Genomic DNA, 12,436 nt, shown 5'->3' with positions numbered 1-12,436 from the left:
CTGCGAATTTTTTGAGAGTAATTTTGAGAAAGTTGTATGAAAAGAAGCAAAAAATACTATGTTGAAAATCAGTTGCGCAGAACGCTGGAATACCGCTTGCTCCTGCCACAAGCGAAAAAGTGCTAAATAGTAGATCTTAGTTTAAAAAAAAACAAAAAAGGCTCTTAAAAAACAAAAAAAACGGCACTACCGACAAAATATGTCGATACCGAACATTCTCGTCATCCACTTTCAACATTGTCATTTCGTCTTTTCAACAAAGCTGCTAGATTCCGTATAATAAATTTTGTTCAAAGCGTTTCACACCAACTAACTTGCTACATGAAGCTACTCGTTCCAAAAAGTTGGCAAATTAGTATTCTAAAAAGTCTCTGACAGAAAGGATAAAGACGATGACAACCTTTCGGTTTCTGATGCTTTAATTTTTTTTAATCAATTTCCTAGTGTATATAATTTTCGACAAATGCACAGAAAATAATTGCAATGAAACGTTTCCCAGGTCTAGGTACAGACTTATGAAAAGACGATGCTCGACCAAAATGTGCTGTGAAAAGACCGACTCATTTGAGCTATGAAAAGAATTTAGAAAAGATGTTAGCTCGACTTTAGCTAGGAAGCTCGACCGTGTAATTATAGTCAATATTGCCCCAACCCCCCCCCCCCCCCCCCACTAGACTTTTAAAGTCTTTTCATAAGTCGAGGCCTAGGCCTGGGTTCTTTTCTCCCAAGAAAACCCACTTGATCATATAACCAATAGATTGTATATAGAAACAGATCAGAGACGCACTTGGATGCGATGTTGGACGGTTGACCTCTTCCAGACCAGCAGGAATCCGAGAATTGAAAGCAGTGCGTATGTAGAACCCAGAATGAACAGACATTTTGGCACGTTCTTCAACACATCTTTTTGGTCAAAATAACTGAAACATTAATTGCAGTTTATAATATTTTCAGCTGCTTTATTATTTGTACTATATTTTCTACAGTCAACCTTTCCTTTAACTCTAACTCTAGCTATAAAATCTAGTAAAATTGGAAAGGTTTCTTCCAAGCTGTAGCATAGAAAAATATAGTAAAATTAATTCATATGTTTTCTTCTATGCAATATGCATTATGATAGAAATACAGATTTCGGTTGGTTTTTTTTTTGGGGGGGGGGGGTTGGGGTTACTTCGGGGGTTTCTTAATGCATAGTCCTTATAAACGAAAATTTAGGTTCTCAATACGGAAAGTATTCATTTAACTTTTAGCGTAAATTTAGTTTACGAGTACGTTTCTCTTGAAATTCATTTATGTCAAATTTTGCATCATTGCATCATCCTGATAAAATGGCAACAAAAAATGTACTGCTTATACGATACCTGAGTTCGGTTGTATGATCAATACTTTTGAAATGAGCCCGTTGTTTTGAAATTGTTTATATGAACAGAAACGCTCGTTGAAGACTTACCCAGAATTTAAGTGTATTTCTTATTTCTGGTCTTGGTTTATATTATCTGTGATATTTGTGGCTTTCGAGTCTCACAAAAAATTTCTAAAAAGAGAAGTTTTAGCGAAGTTTTTGCTTAAAACAGGAAGCACAGCTCACCTTGTACCATCACTCAGAATAACATCTGGTTGGAGATTGCGTGGATTAATGAGTGCAGTTTGGAAAAAGTTGACAATGAAAGCACCGCTTCCGAATCCAGAAACGGACACTCCAGTTGCAAATCCTGGGTTTGAAGGATACCACTAAAAATTTTTCAACACGATCAAGATTATGTGCCCTGACTGAACGGCAAGTCAATATCAGTACTGGGCACGTCAAATGGCAAGTCTTATATCAGTACTGATTCAGAGCTATGATCATGTCACTTTTTACACTTGTCAGTATAGATGCAAGTCTTGGCCAAGACTTGGCACGTCTAAAAACATCAAAAATAGCCTAAAAACGTCAAAAATAGGTCCAAAAACGTAAAAAATAGCCGGAAAAACGTCAGAAATGGCCTCCATGGACTCCGCAAACTGAAACCTTAGATAAATTAATCAGATTCTTAAGATTCTTGACAGGGAAGAAATCGTCACAGAAATACACGTAATCTAGTGAGGTCTTTTCATATACTTCAACCCTAGACAAACAGGGACGCTTATCTGCATCGATCTAGCAAGGCTCTTACCAATAACGGTTATGTACTAAGATTTTGAATGTGTCTTGCAAATAACGGTTATCTTTTAAGAGTTTTGCAAGATGGATGGTTAAGACTTTCGCAAAACTTGCAAGATTTTGCATAACCATACCGGAATCTTGCACGAGTCTTACTTAACAGATAGCCATCCCAGTTTGAGACAAGGTGAGCAGATATAAATTATTTTACCAAGATCATTTCAGGACAAACTACGGTTTGTCATGAAAATTCAGCTTAACATGATATTGCTAAGGCATGCCAAGTTTCTCCGTGAAATTAAAGTTGCCGTCGTCACAGACAATTGAAGCCAGATCTTTGTAGAATCGATAAACAATGAATTATTAGTTTGAAATTTAAACAATTCAATCCCAACAAAAAGGACGACTGGTTTTTACCGGCTGCGAAAAGTAGTGTGAGATGGAATCCGGTTGAGATACAGCGTATTTTATAGGAACTCTGACTATCAAAGATGCAAAATAATCGGGTCAACAACCGTCTAGAAAACCTAAAAATATTTGCCCGAAAACCACCTTAATCGGTACATGACTTGGTTATATTTACTTGAAATTAGGTTCAACGAACTTTTTCTGACCTTTGTAGGTATATTAGAACTTATTTTATTCTTATTTGGAACGGTTTGCATATGTATTTGTTATTTAGAAAAAACTCGTTTCTGGTTGGTTCATATTCTTTTATTTACTTCGAAACACTTTCGACGCAATTGCCTGAAGAGCGCGACCCAGGTTATGAACTCCGATAAAAAATGACGTCCAATCAAAATGACCACGGGAATCAAATTAGACTTGCGCATTTGAGGCGATTTGAGTAATGGTGTTATCGGCTTACAGGCACATCAGAGGGGAGAAAGCATATTTACTAAAATATATGCTTTTTTAACCTATTTCTTCAAATGGTTAGATTCATGAAGCACATATTTTGAAGAAATAGGTTACAAAAGCACATATTATAGCAAATATGCATTCTCCCCTCTGATGTGCCTGTAAGCCGATAACACCATTACTGATTTGGTCAGATTAGAGGAGATTTGGGTTTCAGACCGCACTGTGGGTTTAGAAATTAAGTTTGTTACTGCCACTTCCAACTTTGGGCTTACCATTTGGGAGAATTTGACAAGTAGAGGGTAGGCAACTCCGATACCCACACCCCGCATCACACCAAAGCTGATCAAGGTAGACACAAAGCCGCGGTCGATCAACCAACCCGAAAGCAACACCCCAACGCTGAAACGTGATCAAGCGTTGGTAACCATATCCGGGTCGAGGTCTTTGGGTGAATTTTTGTAAGAAAAGCGGTGATTGCGGTGAATTTTTGTAAGAAAACCGCTGATTGCGGTGAATGCAGTGAAAATAAATATTTCACCGCATTTCACCGCATTTCTTACATAAATTCACCGCATTTCTTACAAAAATTCACCGCATTAACTTTCGTGGCAAATTAATGTAAGAAATGCGGTGAAAGCGGTGAATGCGGTGGAAAAAAATAATTCTCCGCATTTCACCGCATTTCTTACAAAAATTCACCGCGAAATTCACCGCATTTGCTTTCCAACGTTTACTCAATCTGGTTTAAATTCACAAAAAATATCAAAGACGCAAGAGACAGTTGACGGCATGAAGGAGGTGACAGGTTCGCACCCGTGTAAAGACAATTTTTTGTAATATTACAGAACGCGGGGAAAATAAATAATTCACCGCAATTCACCGCATTCACCGCAAAAAGATGTAAGAAATACGCGGTGAAATTTAATTTTTTTCACCGCATTTCACCTCATTTCTTACGAAAATTCACCGCCAAACCTCGAACCGGGTAACAATGAATTTGAAACTCCACTGGCAGCTTGAAAAGTGCAAAAAGAAAATGAATTATCCGCATTTTAGCTTTCGAAGACTGAAACTTTCGAGCAGTTCAGAATTTTTTGAAGGCATATTCGATCAAACTAACCAGTCCGGACTTCATGGCACTGTCAACGATTCCATATTTTGGACCCATAAACAATGATTATGAAACGCCTGTCATAAAATGCAATCACAATTTTAGAAAATGATCCTGCCTTGTGAACGAACCGATATAATTTTGAAACCTTGATTTTGATTTTTGAGCCCTGGTTAAAATGTTTGAAAAAATGTTCTTTAAACTGTGATCAAGCTTTCGAAACTGTACTCTTGTTTTGTTAGCCCGAACCTAACGCCAAGTCAATTTCAGTACTGGGCAAGTCTAAATCCAAGTCTTATTTCATTACTGATTCAGAGGTGATTATTTGTATTTAAAATTGTTATTGCGCTTTATAATCGTGATTTTATTTGTAAATTTAGTGTCCAAACCGCTGCCTTTGTTTCAGAATTGTGAACAAGATCTCAAAATTGCTATAATGAATTGTAGATTGTGATAATTATATTTTTGCTCCTTTATAAGTGTATTTCTGATCAATCGGGAAATTAATCGGTTGAATTTACTATTGGCACATTATTTTCGTTATTTCAAAATTAGTTGTTCATTTTGTTTTTATTTATTCTGTTTTCGTCATTCTCTCATATGTTTCTAAGCAACGCGACTGATAAAAAAGGGATGCGCTCTACTGACAAAGGAGATCTTTGGCTATGATCTTTGAACTGAGCAGGATGCTGAGAACAAATTCAACTTTGACTTCGAGTGAATTCAAGAGTCTTCCGGCTATGTTTTGATCTCAATCGGTCAATATTAAGCCGAGGAAATTAAACGTATATTATTTAAAATCTTTTAAAAATTGAATAATTCGGCGAAGTAACATTTTTGATCAGTCTAAAAAAGTTTTCTGGACTCAATTATTTTCATCATTCTTTTGCATTTACTAATCTTTGAAATGGCGACTTGACATCAAAAGCGAATAAGTTGCGTTGAATCGTTGAAAACCTGATGTACTAACGCTCATTGCCGAGTCTCATTTTAGCTTCTGAATCGTAGCTTACTAAATAGTTCACTACCTGTTGAGGGCACATCCGATTAGGATAACAAATCGGGAATCGATGACGTTGCCGACAGCTCCTCCCACAATTGCAAATACCCCGAGCAATGCAGAACAAGATGTGAACACCCACACAGATGTCTGAAAGTTAATCATACAATAATGATGAAAATAAAAGCACTTCAAACTCACTTTACTAATGCTAATCAATCAAACCCCAGTCTAACTCATAGGTAATTGTTCTACAATAATCTAGTCATTTCAAGATGATTGCAATATCAAGATCATTATTCGAATAATGATTTTGATATTGCATGATTGTATGATTTTGTGTGTCACTGTATGATTTTTACAAAATGACAGACTTTTGCTAATTCGACTTTAAGTTTGGCTTGTCTTAGGAGCTCGCCAGTTTTCCCGTGTTGCTATTTTTAGTTTTGTCAACAGTTCTTGTTCTAGAATCGATTGTTTATGTAATTAAAGATAAAACGCTGAACAATATTTTTAATAATAAGAATTTATTGAATTCTAGAACGGAAAGACATCCGATGAGCTGATCAATTTCTGCTTTTATTGCAAACTTTTTTCGTGTAAGATCTGATAAGATACTTGTCAAATCTTATAAGATAATAATTCAGTGAAAATGAATTATTATCTTATAAGAACTGATAAGTATCATCAAATCTTAAGACCAAATGAGATCTTGCATGATAAAGATTTTTGATTCAGCATCTTATCAGCTATTACACGATAAAAATTCCAGAATCACTGGAGTGGTTTATAAAAAACACTTCAAACTTGCACTTAAAATGAAGTATGATGCAATATCGTGCTAGATCGCTGGATGTAAGATTCTGTTTCTCGACACATTGAGCACAGCCTTACAACTGACCTCATAAGTAATCCATGTATCTTTTGTCCTGAACCGCAGGTAAGATGTGATGTATGGTGAAATGTTTCCTAAAAATGGACAAAAAGTATTGGATATTTTCCGTTTGTGCTCCCCCCCCCCCCCCCCCCCAGTACGTTATGCGCCCCAGTTACACAGCACGTGCAATTATATAGTCGATAATTATGTAAAAATATGGCACGTGCGTCTGGGGGGGGGGGGGGGGTGCAAATAATATGCAACCACTAAGCTGGGGGAGGGGGGGGGCACAAACGGAAAACTTTGAACCGCGCGTGCTTTTAGCGTTCTCTAAAGAGAATACAAAAGAATGTTTAATTTTCGCACACGGCTATTCAGTAATTGTGAAGGTATGTATTAGTATGCATGAAAATGAAACTCAAACTCAAACTTAATTGTTGTTTAACACCCGACAAGGTAGCAAAGTTTGACTAGTCGAGGAAATTGAGCGGAACGGTAAAATTTTAGCAGTAATTAAACCAATGTTCGCTTACGTACGGAAGGTACAGTAATGGTTGTAAACTAATCAATGTTCCTTTTTTATTTTTAAAAATGTTTCTTTGAGGAATTGAACAGTATCACGCAACAGGAATCCGCTCACCAAAATATAACACGTCTATAGTTTATATTTTCTGTCTACACCATACGAAGCCATAGAAAAAGACTACGTTGAACCGACATTGGGTTTGAAAAGATTTTGATTTGATCTTAATAGTGAGGGTAGACTATGGGTCGACCAAAATCGACAAAGTCTGACCACAGGTTGATCAATATTGGTAAGGTTGACCGATATGTCAGGTTCGACTCAAAGTCTACCCCGACACAACTGGACCATGGAGTTGTTAAGATGAAACCCAACTTTAGTTGAAATATCCCCACGTGTTAAGTATATCATAAAACATAAAGAATTGTTGGTCAAGATGTGAGTTTAGAAAAATTGAACAACTGGACTCCTGCCGTCTTGCCATTCTCCTACTTTTTTTATTGGGTGTGCGTGAATGTGCGGGTTTGTATGTGTACAGGAGTGATGACTTGATGACTTGGTGCCGTTTTGCCTTTGTTCGTTTAACCCCTTAAGTTTGGCTCAAACAGGGGAACGGAGCAATCATCAGATAAACAGATGATTGACATTTTCAAAATACATACAGAGTTCTACGAAAAAAAGATTTGAAAATTTTTATGCTATCCGTAAGAGTCCTTAACATAAACAAAATCATAGGACTGAGACTATACACTGATAATCCCGATTGCAGGGATTTCTAAAAATGAAATATGATTTCATCTTCAAAGATTGTAACGAGATGTGTTTCATGCAACATTCTTGTTGCATTCGGGTAACGAGGAATTCAAGTAACAATGAATTCGTGGATTTTTGTCTTTAATAAAATTGATTAACTCAAAAATAACTGACATTCGTAGAGCAAAAACAGGAAAACTGATGTATTTCGACAAAATCTGTTCTGAGCGCCAGAATTCTTTACTTCAAGGGTGAAACCACTAAAAAGTTAAATATAAACCAAGGGTTTTACAATATGAAAACCATCTTACCTCTTTTTCTAGTAATGTGGTGAATTGTTGAACTCATAAGCATGCCATAATAAATAAAACTGTTTATCCTTGGTGTCAAAATCGACTAATTTGGTTATTTGGCATTGCTCTCAATTGTCTACACCATACCAAGCCAGAGAAAAAGACTACAGTGAACCTACATTGGGTTTGAAAAGTTTTTGATTTGATCTTAATAGTGAGGGTAGACTATGGGTCGACCAAAATCGACGAAGTCTGACCACAGGTTGATCAATATTGGTAAGGTTGACCGATATGTCAGGTTCGGCTCAAAGTTTACCCCGACACAACAACTGGACCATGGAGTTGTTAAGATGAAACCCAACTTTAGTTGAAATATCCCCATGTGTTAAGTATATCATAAAACATCAATTGTTGGTCAAGATGTGAGTTTAGAAAAATTGAACAACTGGACTCCTGCCGGCTTGCCTTTCTCCAACTTTTGTTATTAGATGTGCGAGAATGTGCGTGTTTGTATGTGTACATGAGAGATGATTTGATGACTTGGTGCCGTTTTGCCTTTGTTCGTTTAACCCCATAAGTTTGGATCAAACAGCGGAACGCATCAATCATCAGATAAACAGATGATTGACATTTTCAAACTATCTAGAGGAGTTCTACATAAAAAAGAAGATCTGAAAGTTTTTATGCTATCCGTAAGAGACCTTAACAGAAATAAAATCATAGGATTGAGACTATACACTGATAATCCCGGTTGCAGGGATTTCTAAAATTGAATTATGGTTTCATCTTCAAAATTTGTAACGAAATGTGTTTCATGCAACATTCTTGTTGCATTCGGGTAACGACGAATTCGATTAACAATGAATTCCTGGATTTTTGTCTTTAATAAAATTGATGAACTCAAAAATAACTGACATTTGTAGATCAAAAACAGGAAAACTGATGTATTTCGACAAAATATGTTCTGACGCCAGAATTTTTTTACTTCAAGGGTGAAACCACTAAAAAATTAAATATAAACCAAGGGTTTTACAATATGAAAACCATCTTACCTCTTTTTCGAGTAATGTAGTGAATTGTTGAACCCATAAGCATGCCATAATAAGTAAAACTGTTTTTCCTTGGTGTCATCTATCGACTGATTTGGTTATTTGGCATTGCTCTCGATTTTGTTTTGTTTTAAGAAGACCTTATAAATGATGTAAAGTACGAGGAGTGGCTGAAACACAAGATTCCGACATATTTTGACTGAAAAAAGTGAAAAAATTTTTCTCTCCTCTCAAAAATTTTTGTTCAGTAAAACAGGTGAACACTTATATAAATCTTCAAATGCATCAAGAGGCTTCAATTTTGTTAAACTTCCGAAAACGACTGCATGTAGAGAGTCAACGAAAATTTTAAATTTCATAAACACGACTTTGCCAAGTCACCGATTTCTCTAATTTGAGTGTACTTTGTTCATTGACAATTGTGACGTGCTTACACCAAAACAGTTTTTCAAAAAATGAGGTCACAAAAATGAGTCAATAAAAACATTAGGAGAAACCTGTTGTAGGTATTGAGGAAAGCTTAAAACCACGTGGCCGATGTCGGATATCTCGAGTAAAAATTATCGATCTTGATAATGTTTTTCACAAGCATGTTTTAAGAATAGCTAAGATATTGTTAGTTCGACCGAACTGAAAAAAGGTCTAATTGGTGATTACTTTCCACAATATCCCCTTTGATACCAATTGTGGATTAAGAAGACAATTAGCAGTTTTGCAATTATCCATATCATGTTCACAAGAACAACTAAATCTTTGAATTTGGTCTCAAATAATTACTAATGAAATTCAGGTAATGTTTTAGGCTATTTATATGCTCAAAATCTCTGGACTGGTTTACGTTCATTGTGAATACTTGCATCAAAATGTAAGCCCTTTTATCCAGTATAACTAAATTTTGTTTTTTGGACATTGACCACGCAATTAATTATATGCGTTGAAAAAGGTTTCATTCAGCAGCAAAATGTTTTTATCCGTCGCAAAATTATTTCTTTTTTACTGTTTATTTCATTTGTTAAGCAACATTTGATCAACTCCTTGATCCCGATTTATAGTGTCCTCGTCTTTGCCGGGACCAAAAAAGGCATTGGTAGGCATCGATATCGATAACGTCCATCCCGACTATCAATGAGCATATTCCCTCAATTTGTTTTGAAAAATAATTCTGCGTTCGATCCTAATTTTTTACTGCAAATTTGTTCATCGCAGTTTAATGTGTTGAAACTGAAATGTTGCTTACCAGCAGAAAACACAGTTCCGAATACAGCCAGAATAAGTGTGATCCCAATTAGACCTAAAATGTCATCTTTTCTCCTCCACAATTTTGCAGCCACGCGTTCAAGTCGCTGAAGAGGCATAAAATGACAGCAAGAGTGCATAACTCAGGTTTTGGTTAATTGACCGGAGAAACGCTCAAGTTTGCGTTTTATGTTATTTATAATACAAAAAAATAAAATTGAACAAATTGATACTTTTGTTCACATGTTAGTTAGTTTTTTATGGTATTATAGATTAAGTTTACAATGATACTTTGAATTTGTACGCTGTTATTTTTTCTGCAGTGAACTTTATGCGGAGAGTGTAGTTAAGCAACCTGTGAAAACTTGTTGTTTTCAAATTGAACTGCCGTTGTTTTCATATTGAACGTAACTTCGTTTTCAAAGTAGAAAAAAAAGAAAAAACTTATAAAAAGAACAGTAGCAACTAGTAGAAAAAGTACTTCGTGCGTGGTACTTGAAAAAAAGTTGATTTTTGATATCTGATAATTCAAATTTGAAAAGTATTTGAAATGGTAGAAGTCTTTAGAAAATTGGTGCAAAATATTAAGGGCAAAAAAGATCACAATAAGGGTCTGCTGATGTCAACTTTATATTAAACACTTGTACTCTGGAAATCCTGATTTTAAACATCCACTAAAGTGACTTCTTCAAATGTATAATCCAATCTAATTATTATATTCAAACTTACACTGGTGATTGATAATTTAAAATCTTGCAAGGGATTACATAATTCTTCCATTTTGCTTGCAAGATAATTGCAAGAATTGAATCTATACTGCACTATTGTTGCAAGATTTTGAATCCACATTTTTTATTAACTGGCTCCAGGAGACGACTGGTCGAGTTGAAATTTGAAGGAAAATGTCGAAAAATTGCATTTGGTTTTCAGTTAGTTTAAGCTACCAAGAAAAGGTAAATTTTCCAGAATTCCAAATTTTCTAAAGAAAATCTGGGCTAAAATTTTTCATTTATATCGGTTTTGTAACTTGTTTAAACAAGTTACAAAACCGAATTCAATGAAAAATTTTTTTCAAAAAACATTAGTACCATGATTTATTTTTTGCTTCGATTGATATCTTGCAAGATTCTTGCAGGAATCTTGCAAGTTTGAATCGTCTTGCAAAATTATTGCAATATTTCAATCCGCTCATTGCCAGGGTATGCAGATGGAGATATTAAATTACAATAACAATTGGATTCTAGCAGAAATCTATCATTTATATTTCAATCGGTGTTACCAAAAAAAATTGAGAGCTTGTTCTTCTACGATTTAAAAGTTGGCGAAGTTTATATTCTAGTTTTTTCATTCATTGCATTATTGTGCACCAAATGAATAAGATATACAAGAAGAAGCACTTCTATGCAATTTTATTAAAGCTTATTGAGTTTTTTTTTTAAACTAAAAGAAAAGCCAAATCGCGATGCATTGTTCGCAACCCTTTGTCTTATATTTTTAAGCCTGTTAAAGGTGACCACTTTGGTACCCATGTTATCCGGTCTCCAGAAAATCTGAGCAGAATTAGATGCTATTGAGCTGCGAGTTTTCCAACCATAAAGCACCAATAATATTAAACTGTAAAGCCTGTTTTTCTTCCAAACTATTTTCCAAACCAAAGGAAATTTAAATAAAACCAAAGTAATTCACTGTCTTTGGACAGTAGGTTTTTTCTTATAAAACATACTAAACTTAATCTCTGTGGTATGCAAACGTTCTCAGTGATCGAGATGAGCCGTTTCGAATTAATCGCCAAATTGACTTCAAGTAATTCAGAATTTTAATTACGTGGTTAATCGATTCCATGTCTCTGGTTAACTTTCATTTTCAATCAGCAGCGTTTTAAAAGTATCTTATCAACTATAATTAAGACAATTCTCTTCCCCCTAAATTTCGCTCTTAATTTTAAGAGTACGTTGATAGCACTCAAATAAATGAGGATTGTGCCTGCTTAGTGATGTATAACTGAGTGAGTTTGTTTGGAAAGATCTGATCAATTCAAAAAAGTTAATCATTTTGGAACAATTTAGCTATTTTGTCGCAATTGCTTCACCAAAATAATGTTTTAATCGGAGAGATAAAGTTCTCTCCTTGACAGAGGGTGTCGGGGTAAAGATCTCGCAAACCATGGCAAAATTATGCAAAATTAACGGTAAATTGAGTTGACAAGATAAAAAATTCACTAACACTTTCTTACATAACTTTGCGGTGATTGCGTTGAATTTAGAGAAAAAAACACCAAGCATTCTCTGAAAAAATACTGCATCTCTTACATAAACAACCACTTATATTTTAGTCTAATTTCAGTTAAATTTAGCGTTGGTCTTAACATAAACCCATTGTTTGAGTTTTAGTGCTGATTTTATGAACTGAAACTTTTAATTGAGATTTAATTTACCTACGATCAACAGTTAAAATTTTGCGTTGATCGTACAGAAGATAGCGTTTCAATTAGCATTGGCCTTACAAATATTCAATTCTTAATTGTTGCATTTAGTGAACTTAAAAAGTATGAGAAACTTTCTAAAATACAGTCAATCTTGAAAGAAAT

General features: G+C 35.1%; 1 protein-coding gene across 1 annotated transcript in view; it reads right to left on the bottom strand.

Annotated features, from left to right (window-relative positions):
• LOC142341399 (apicoplast pyruvate carrier 1-like) overlaps positions 1-10,086 on the bottom strand; it is a 25,006-nt gene extending 14,920 nt beyond the window's left edge. Inside the window, exons 1-6 of the mRNA XM_075392327.1 lie at positions 9,851-10,086; positions 6,020-6,087; positions 5,147-5,268; positions 3,280-3,406; positions 1,589-1,731; positions 788-920 (exon numbers count right to left, since the gene is read on the bottom strand). Of these exons, the coding sequence (XP_075248442.1) occupies positions 788-920; positions 1,589-1,731; positions 3,280-3,406; positions 5,147-5,268; positions 6,020-6,087; positions 9,851-9,989 (732 nt within the window). The 5' untranslated portion in view covers positions 9,990-10,086. The remainder of the gene's footprint in view (positions 1-787; positions 921-1,588; positions 1,732-3,279; positions 3,407-5,146; positions 5,269-6,019; positions 6,088-9,850) is intronic.
• Positions 10,087-12,436: the final 2,350 nt, after the last annotated feature.

Source organism: Convolutriloba macropyga, chromosome 6 (genome assembly GCF_964194025.1).
Source record: "Convolutriloba macropyga chromosome 6, txConMacr16.3, whole genome shotgun sequence".
Lineage (NCBI taxonomy): Eukaryota > Metazoa > Xenacoelomorpha > Acoela > Convolutidae > Convolutriloba > Convolutriloba macropyga.
The sequence above is the reverse complement of the archived record's forward strand: the minus strand, read 5'-3'. Positions and strand labels throughout refer to the sequence as shown.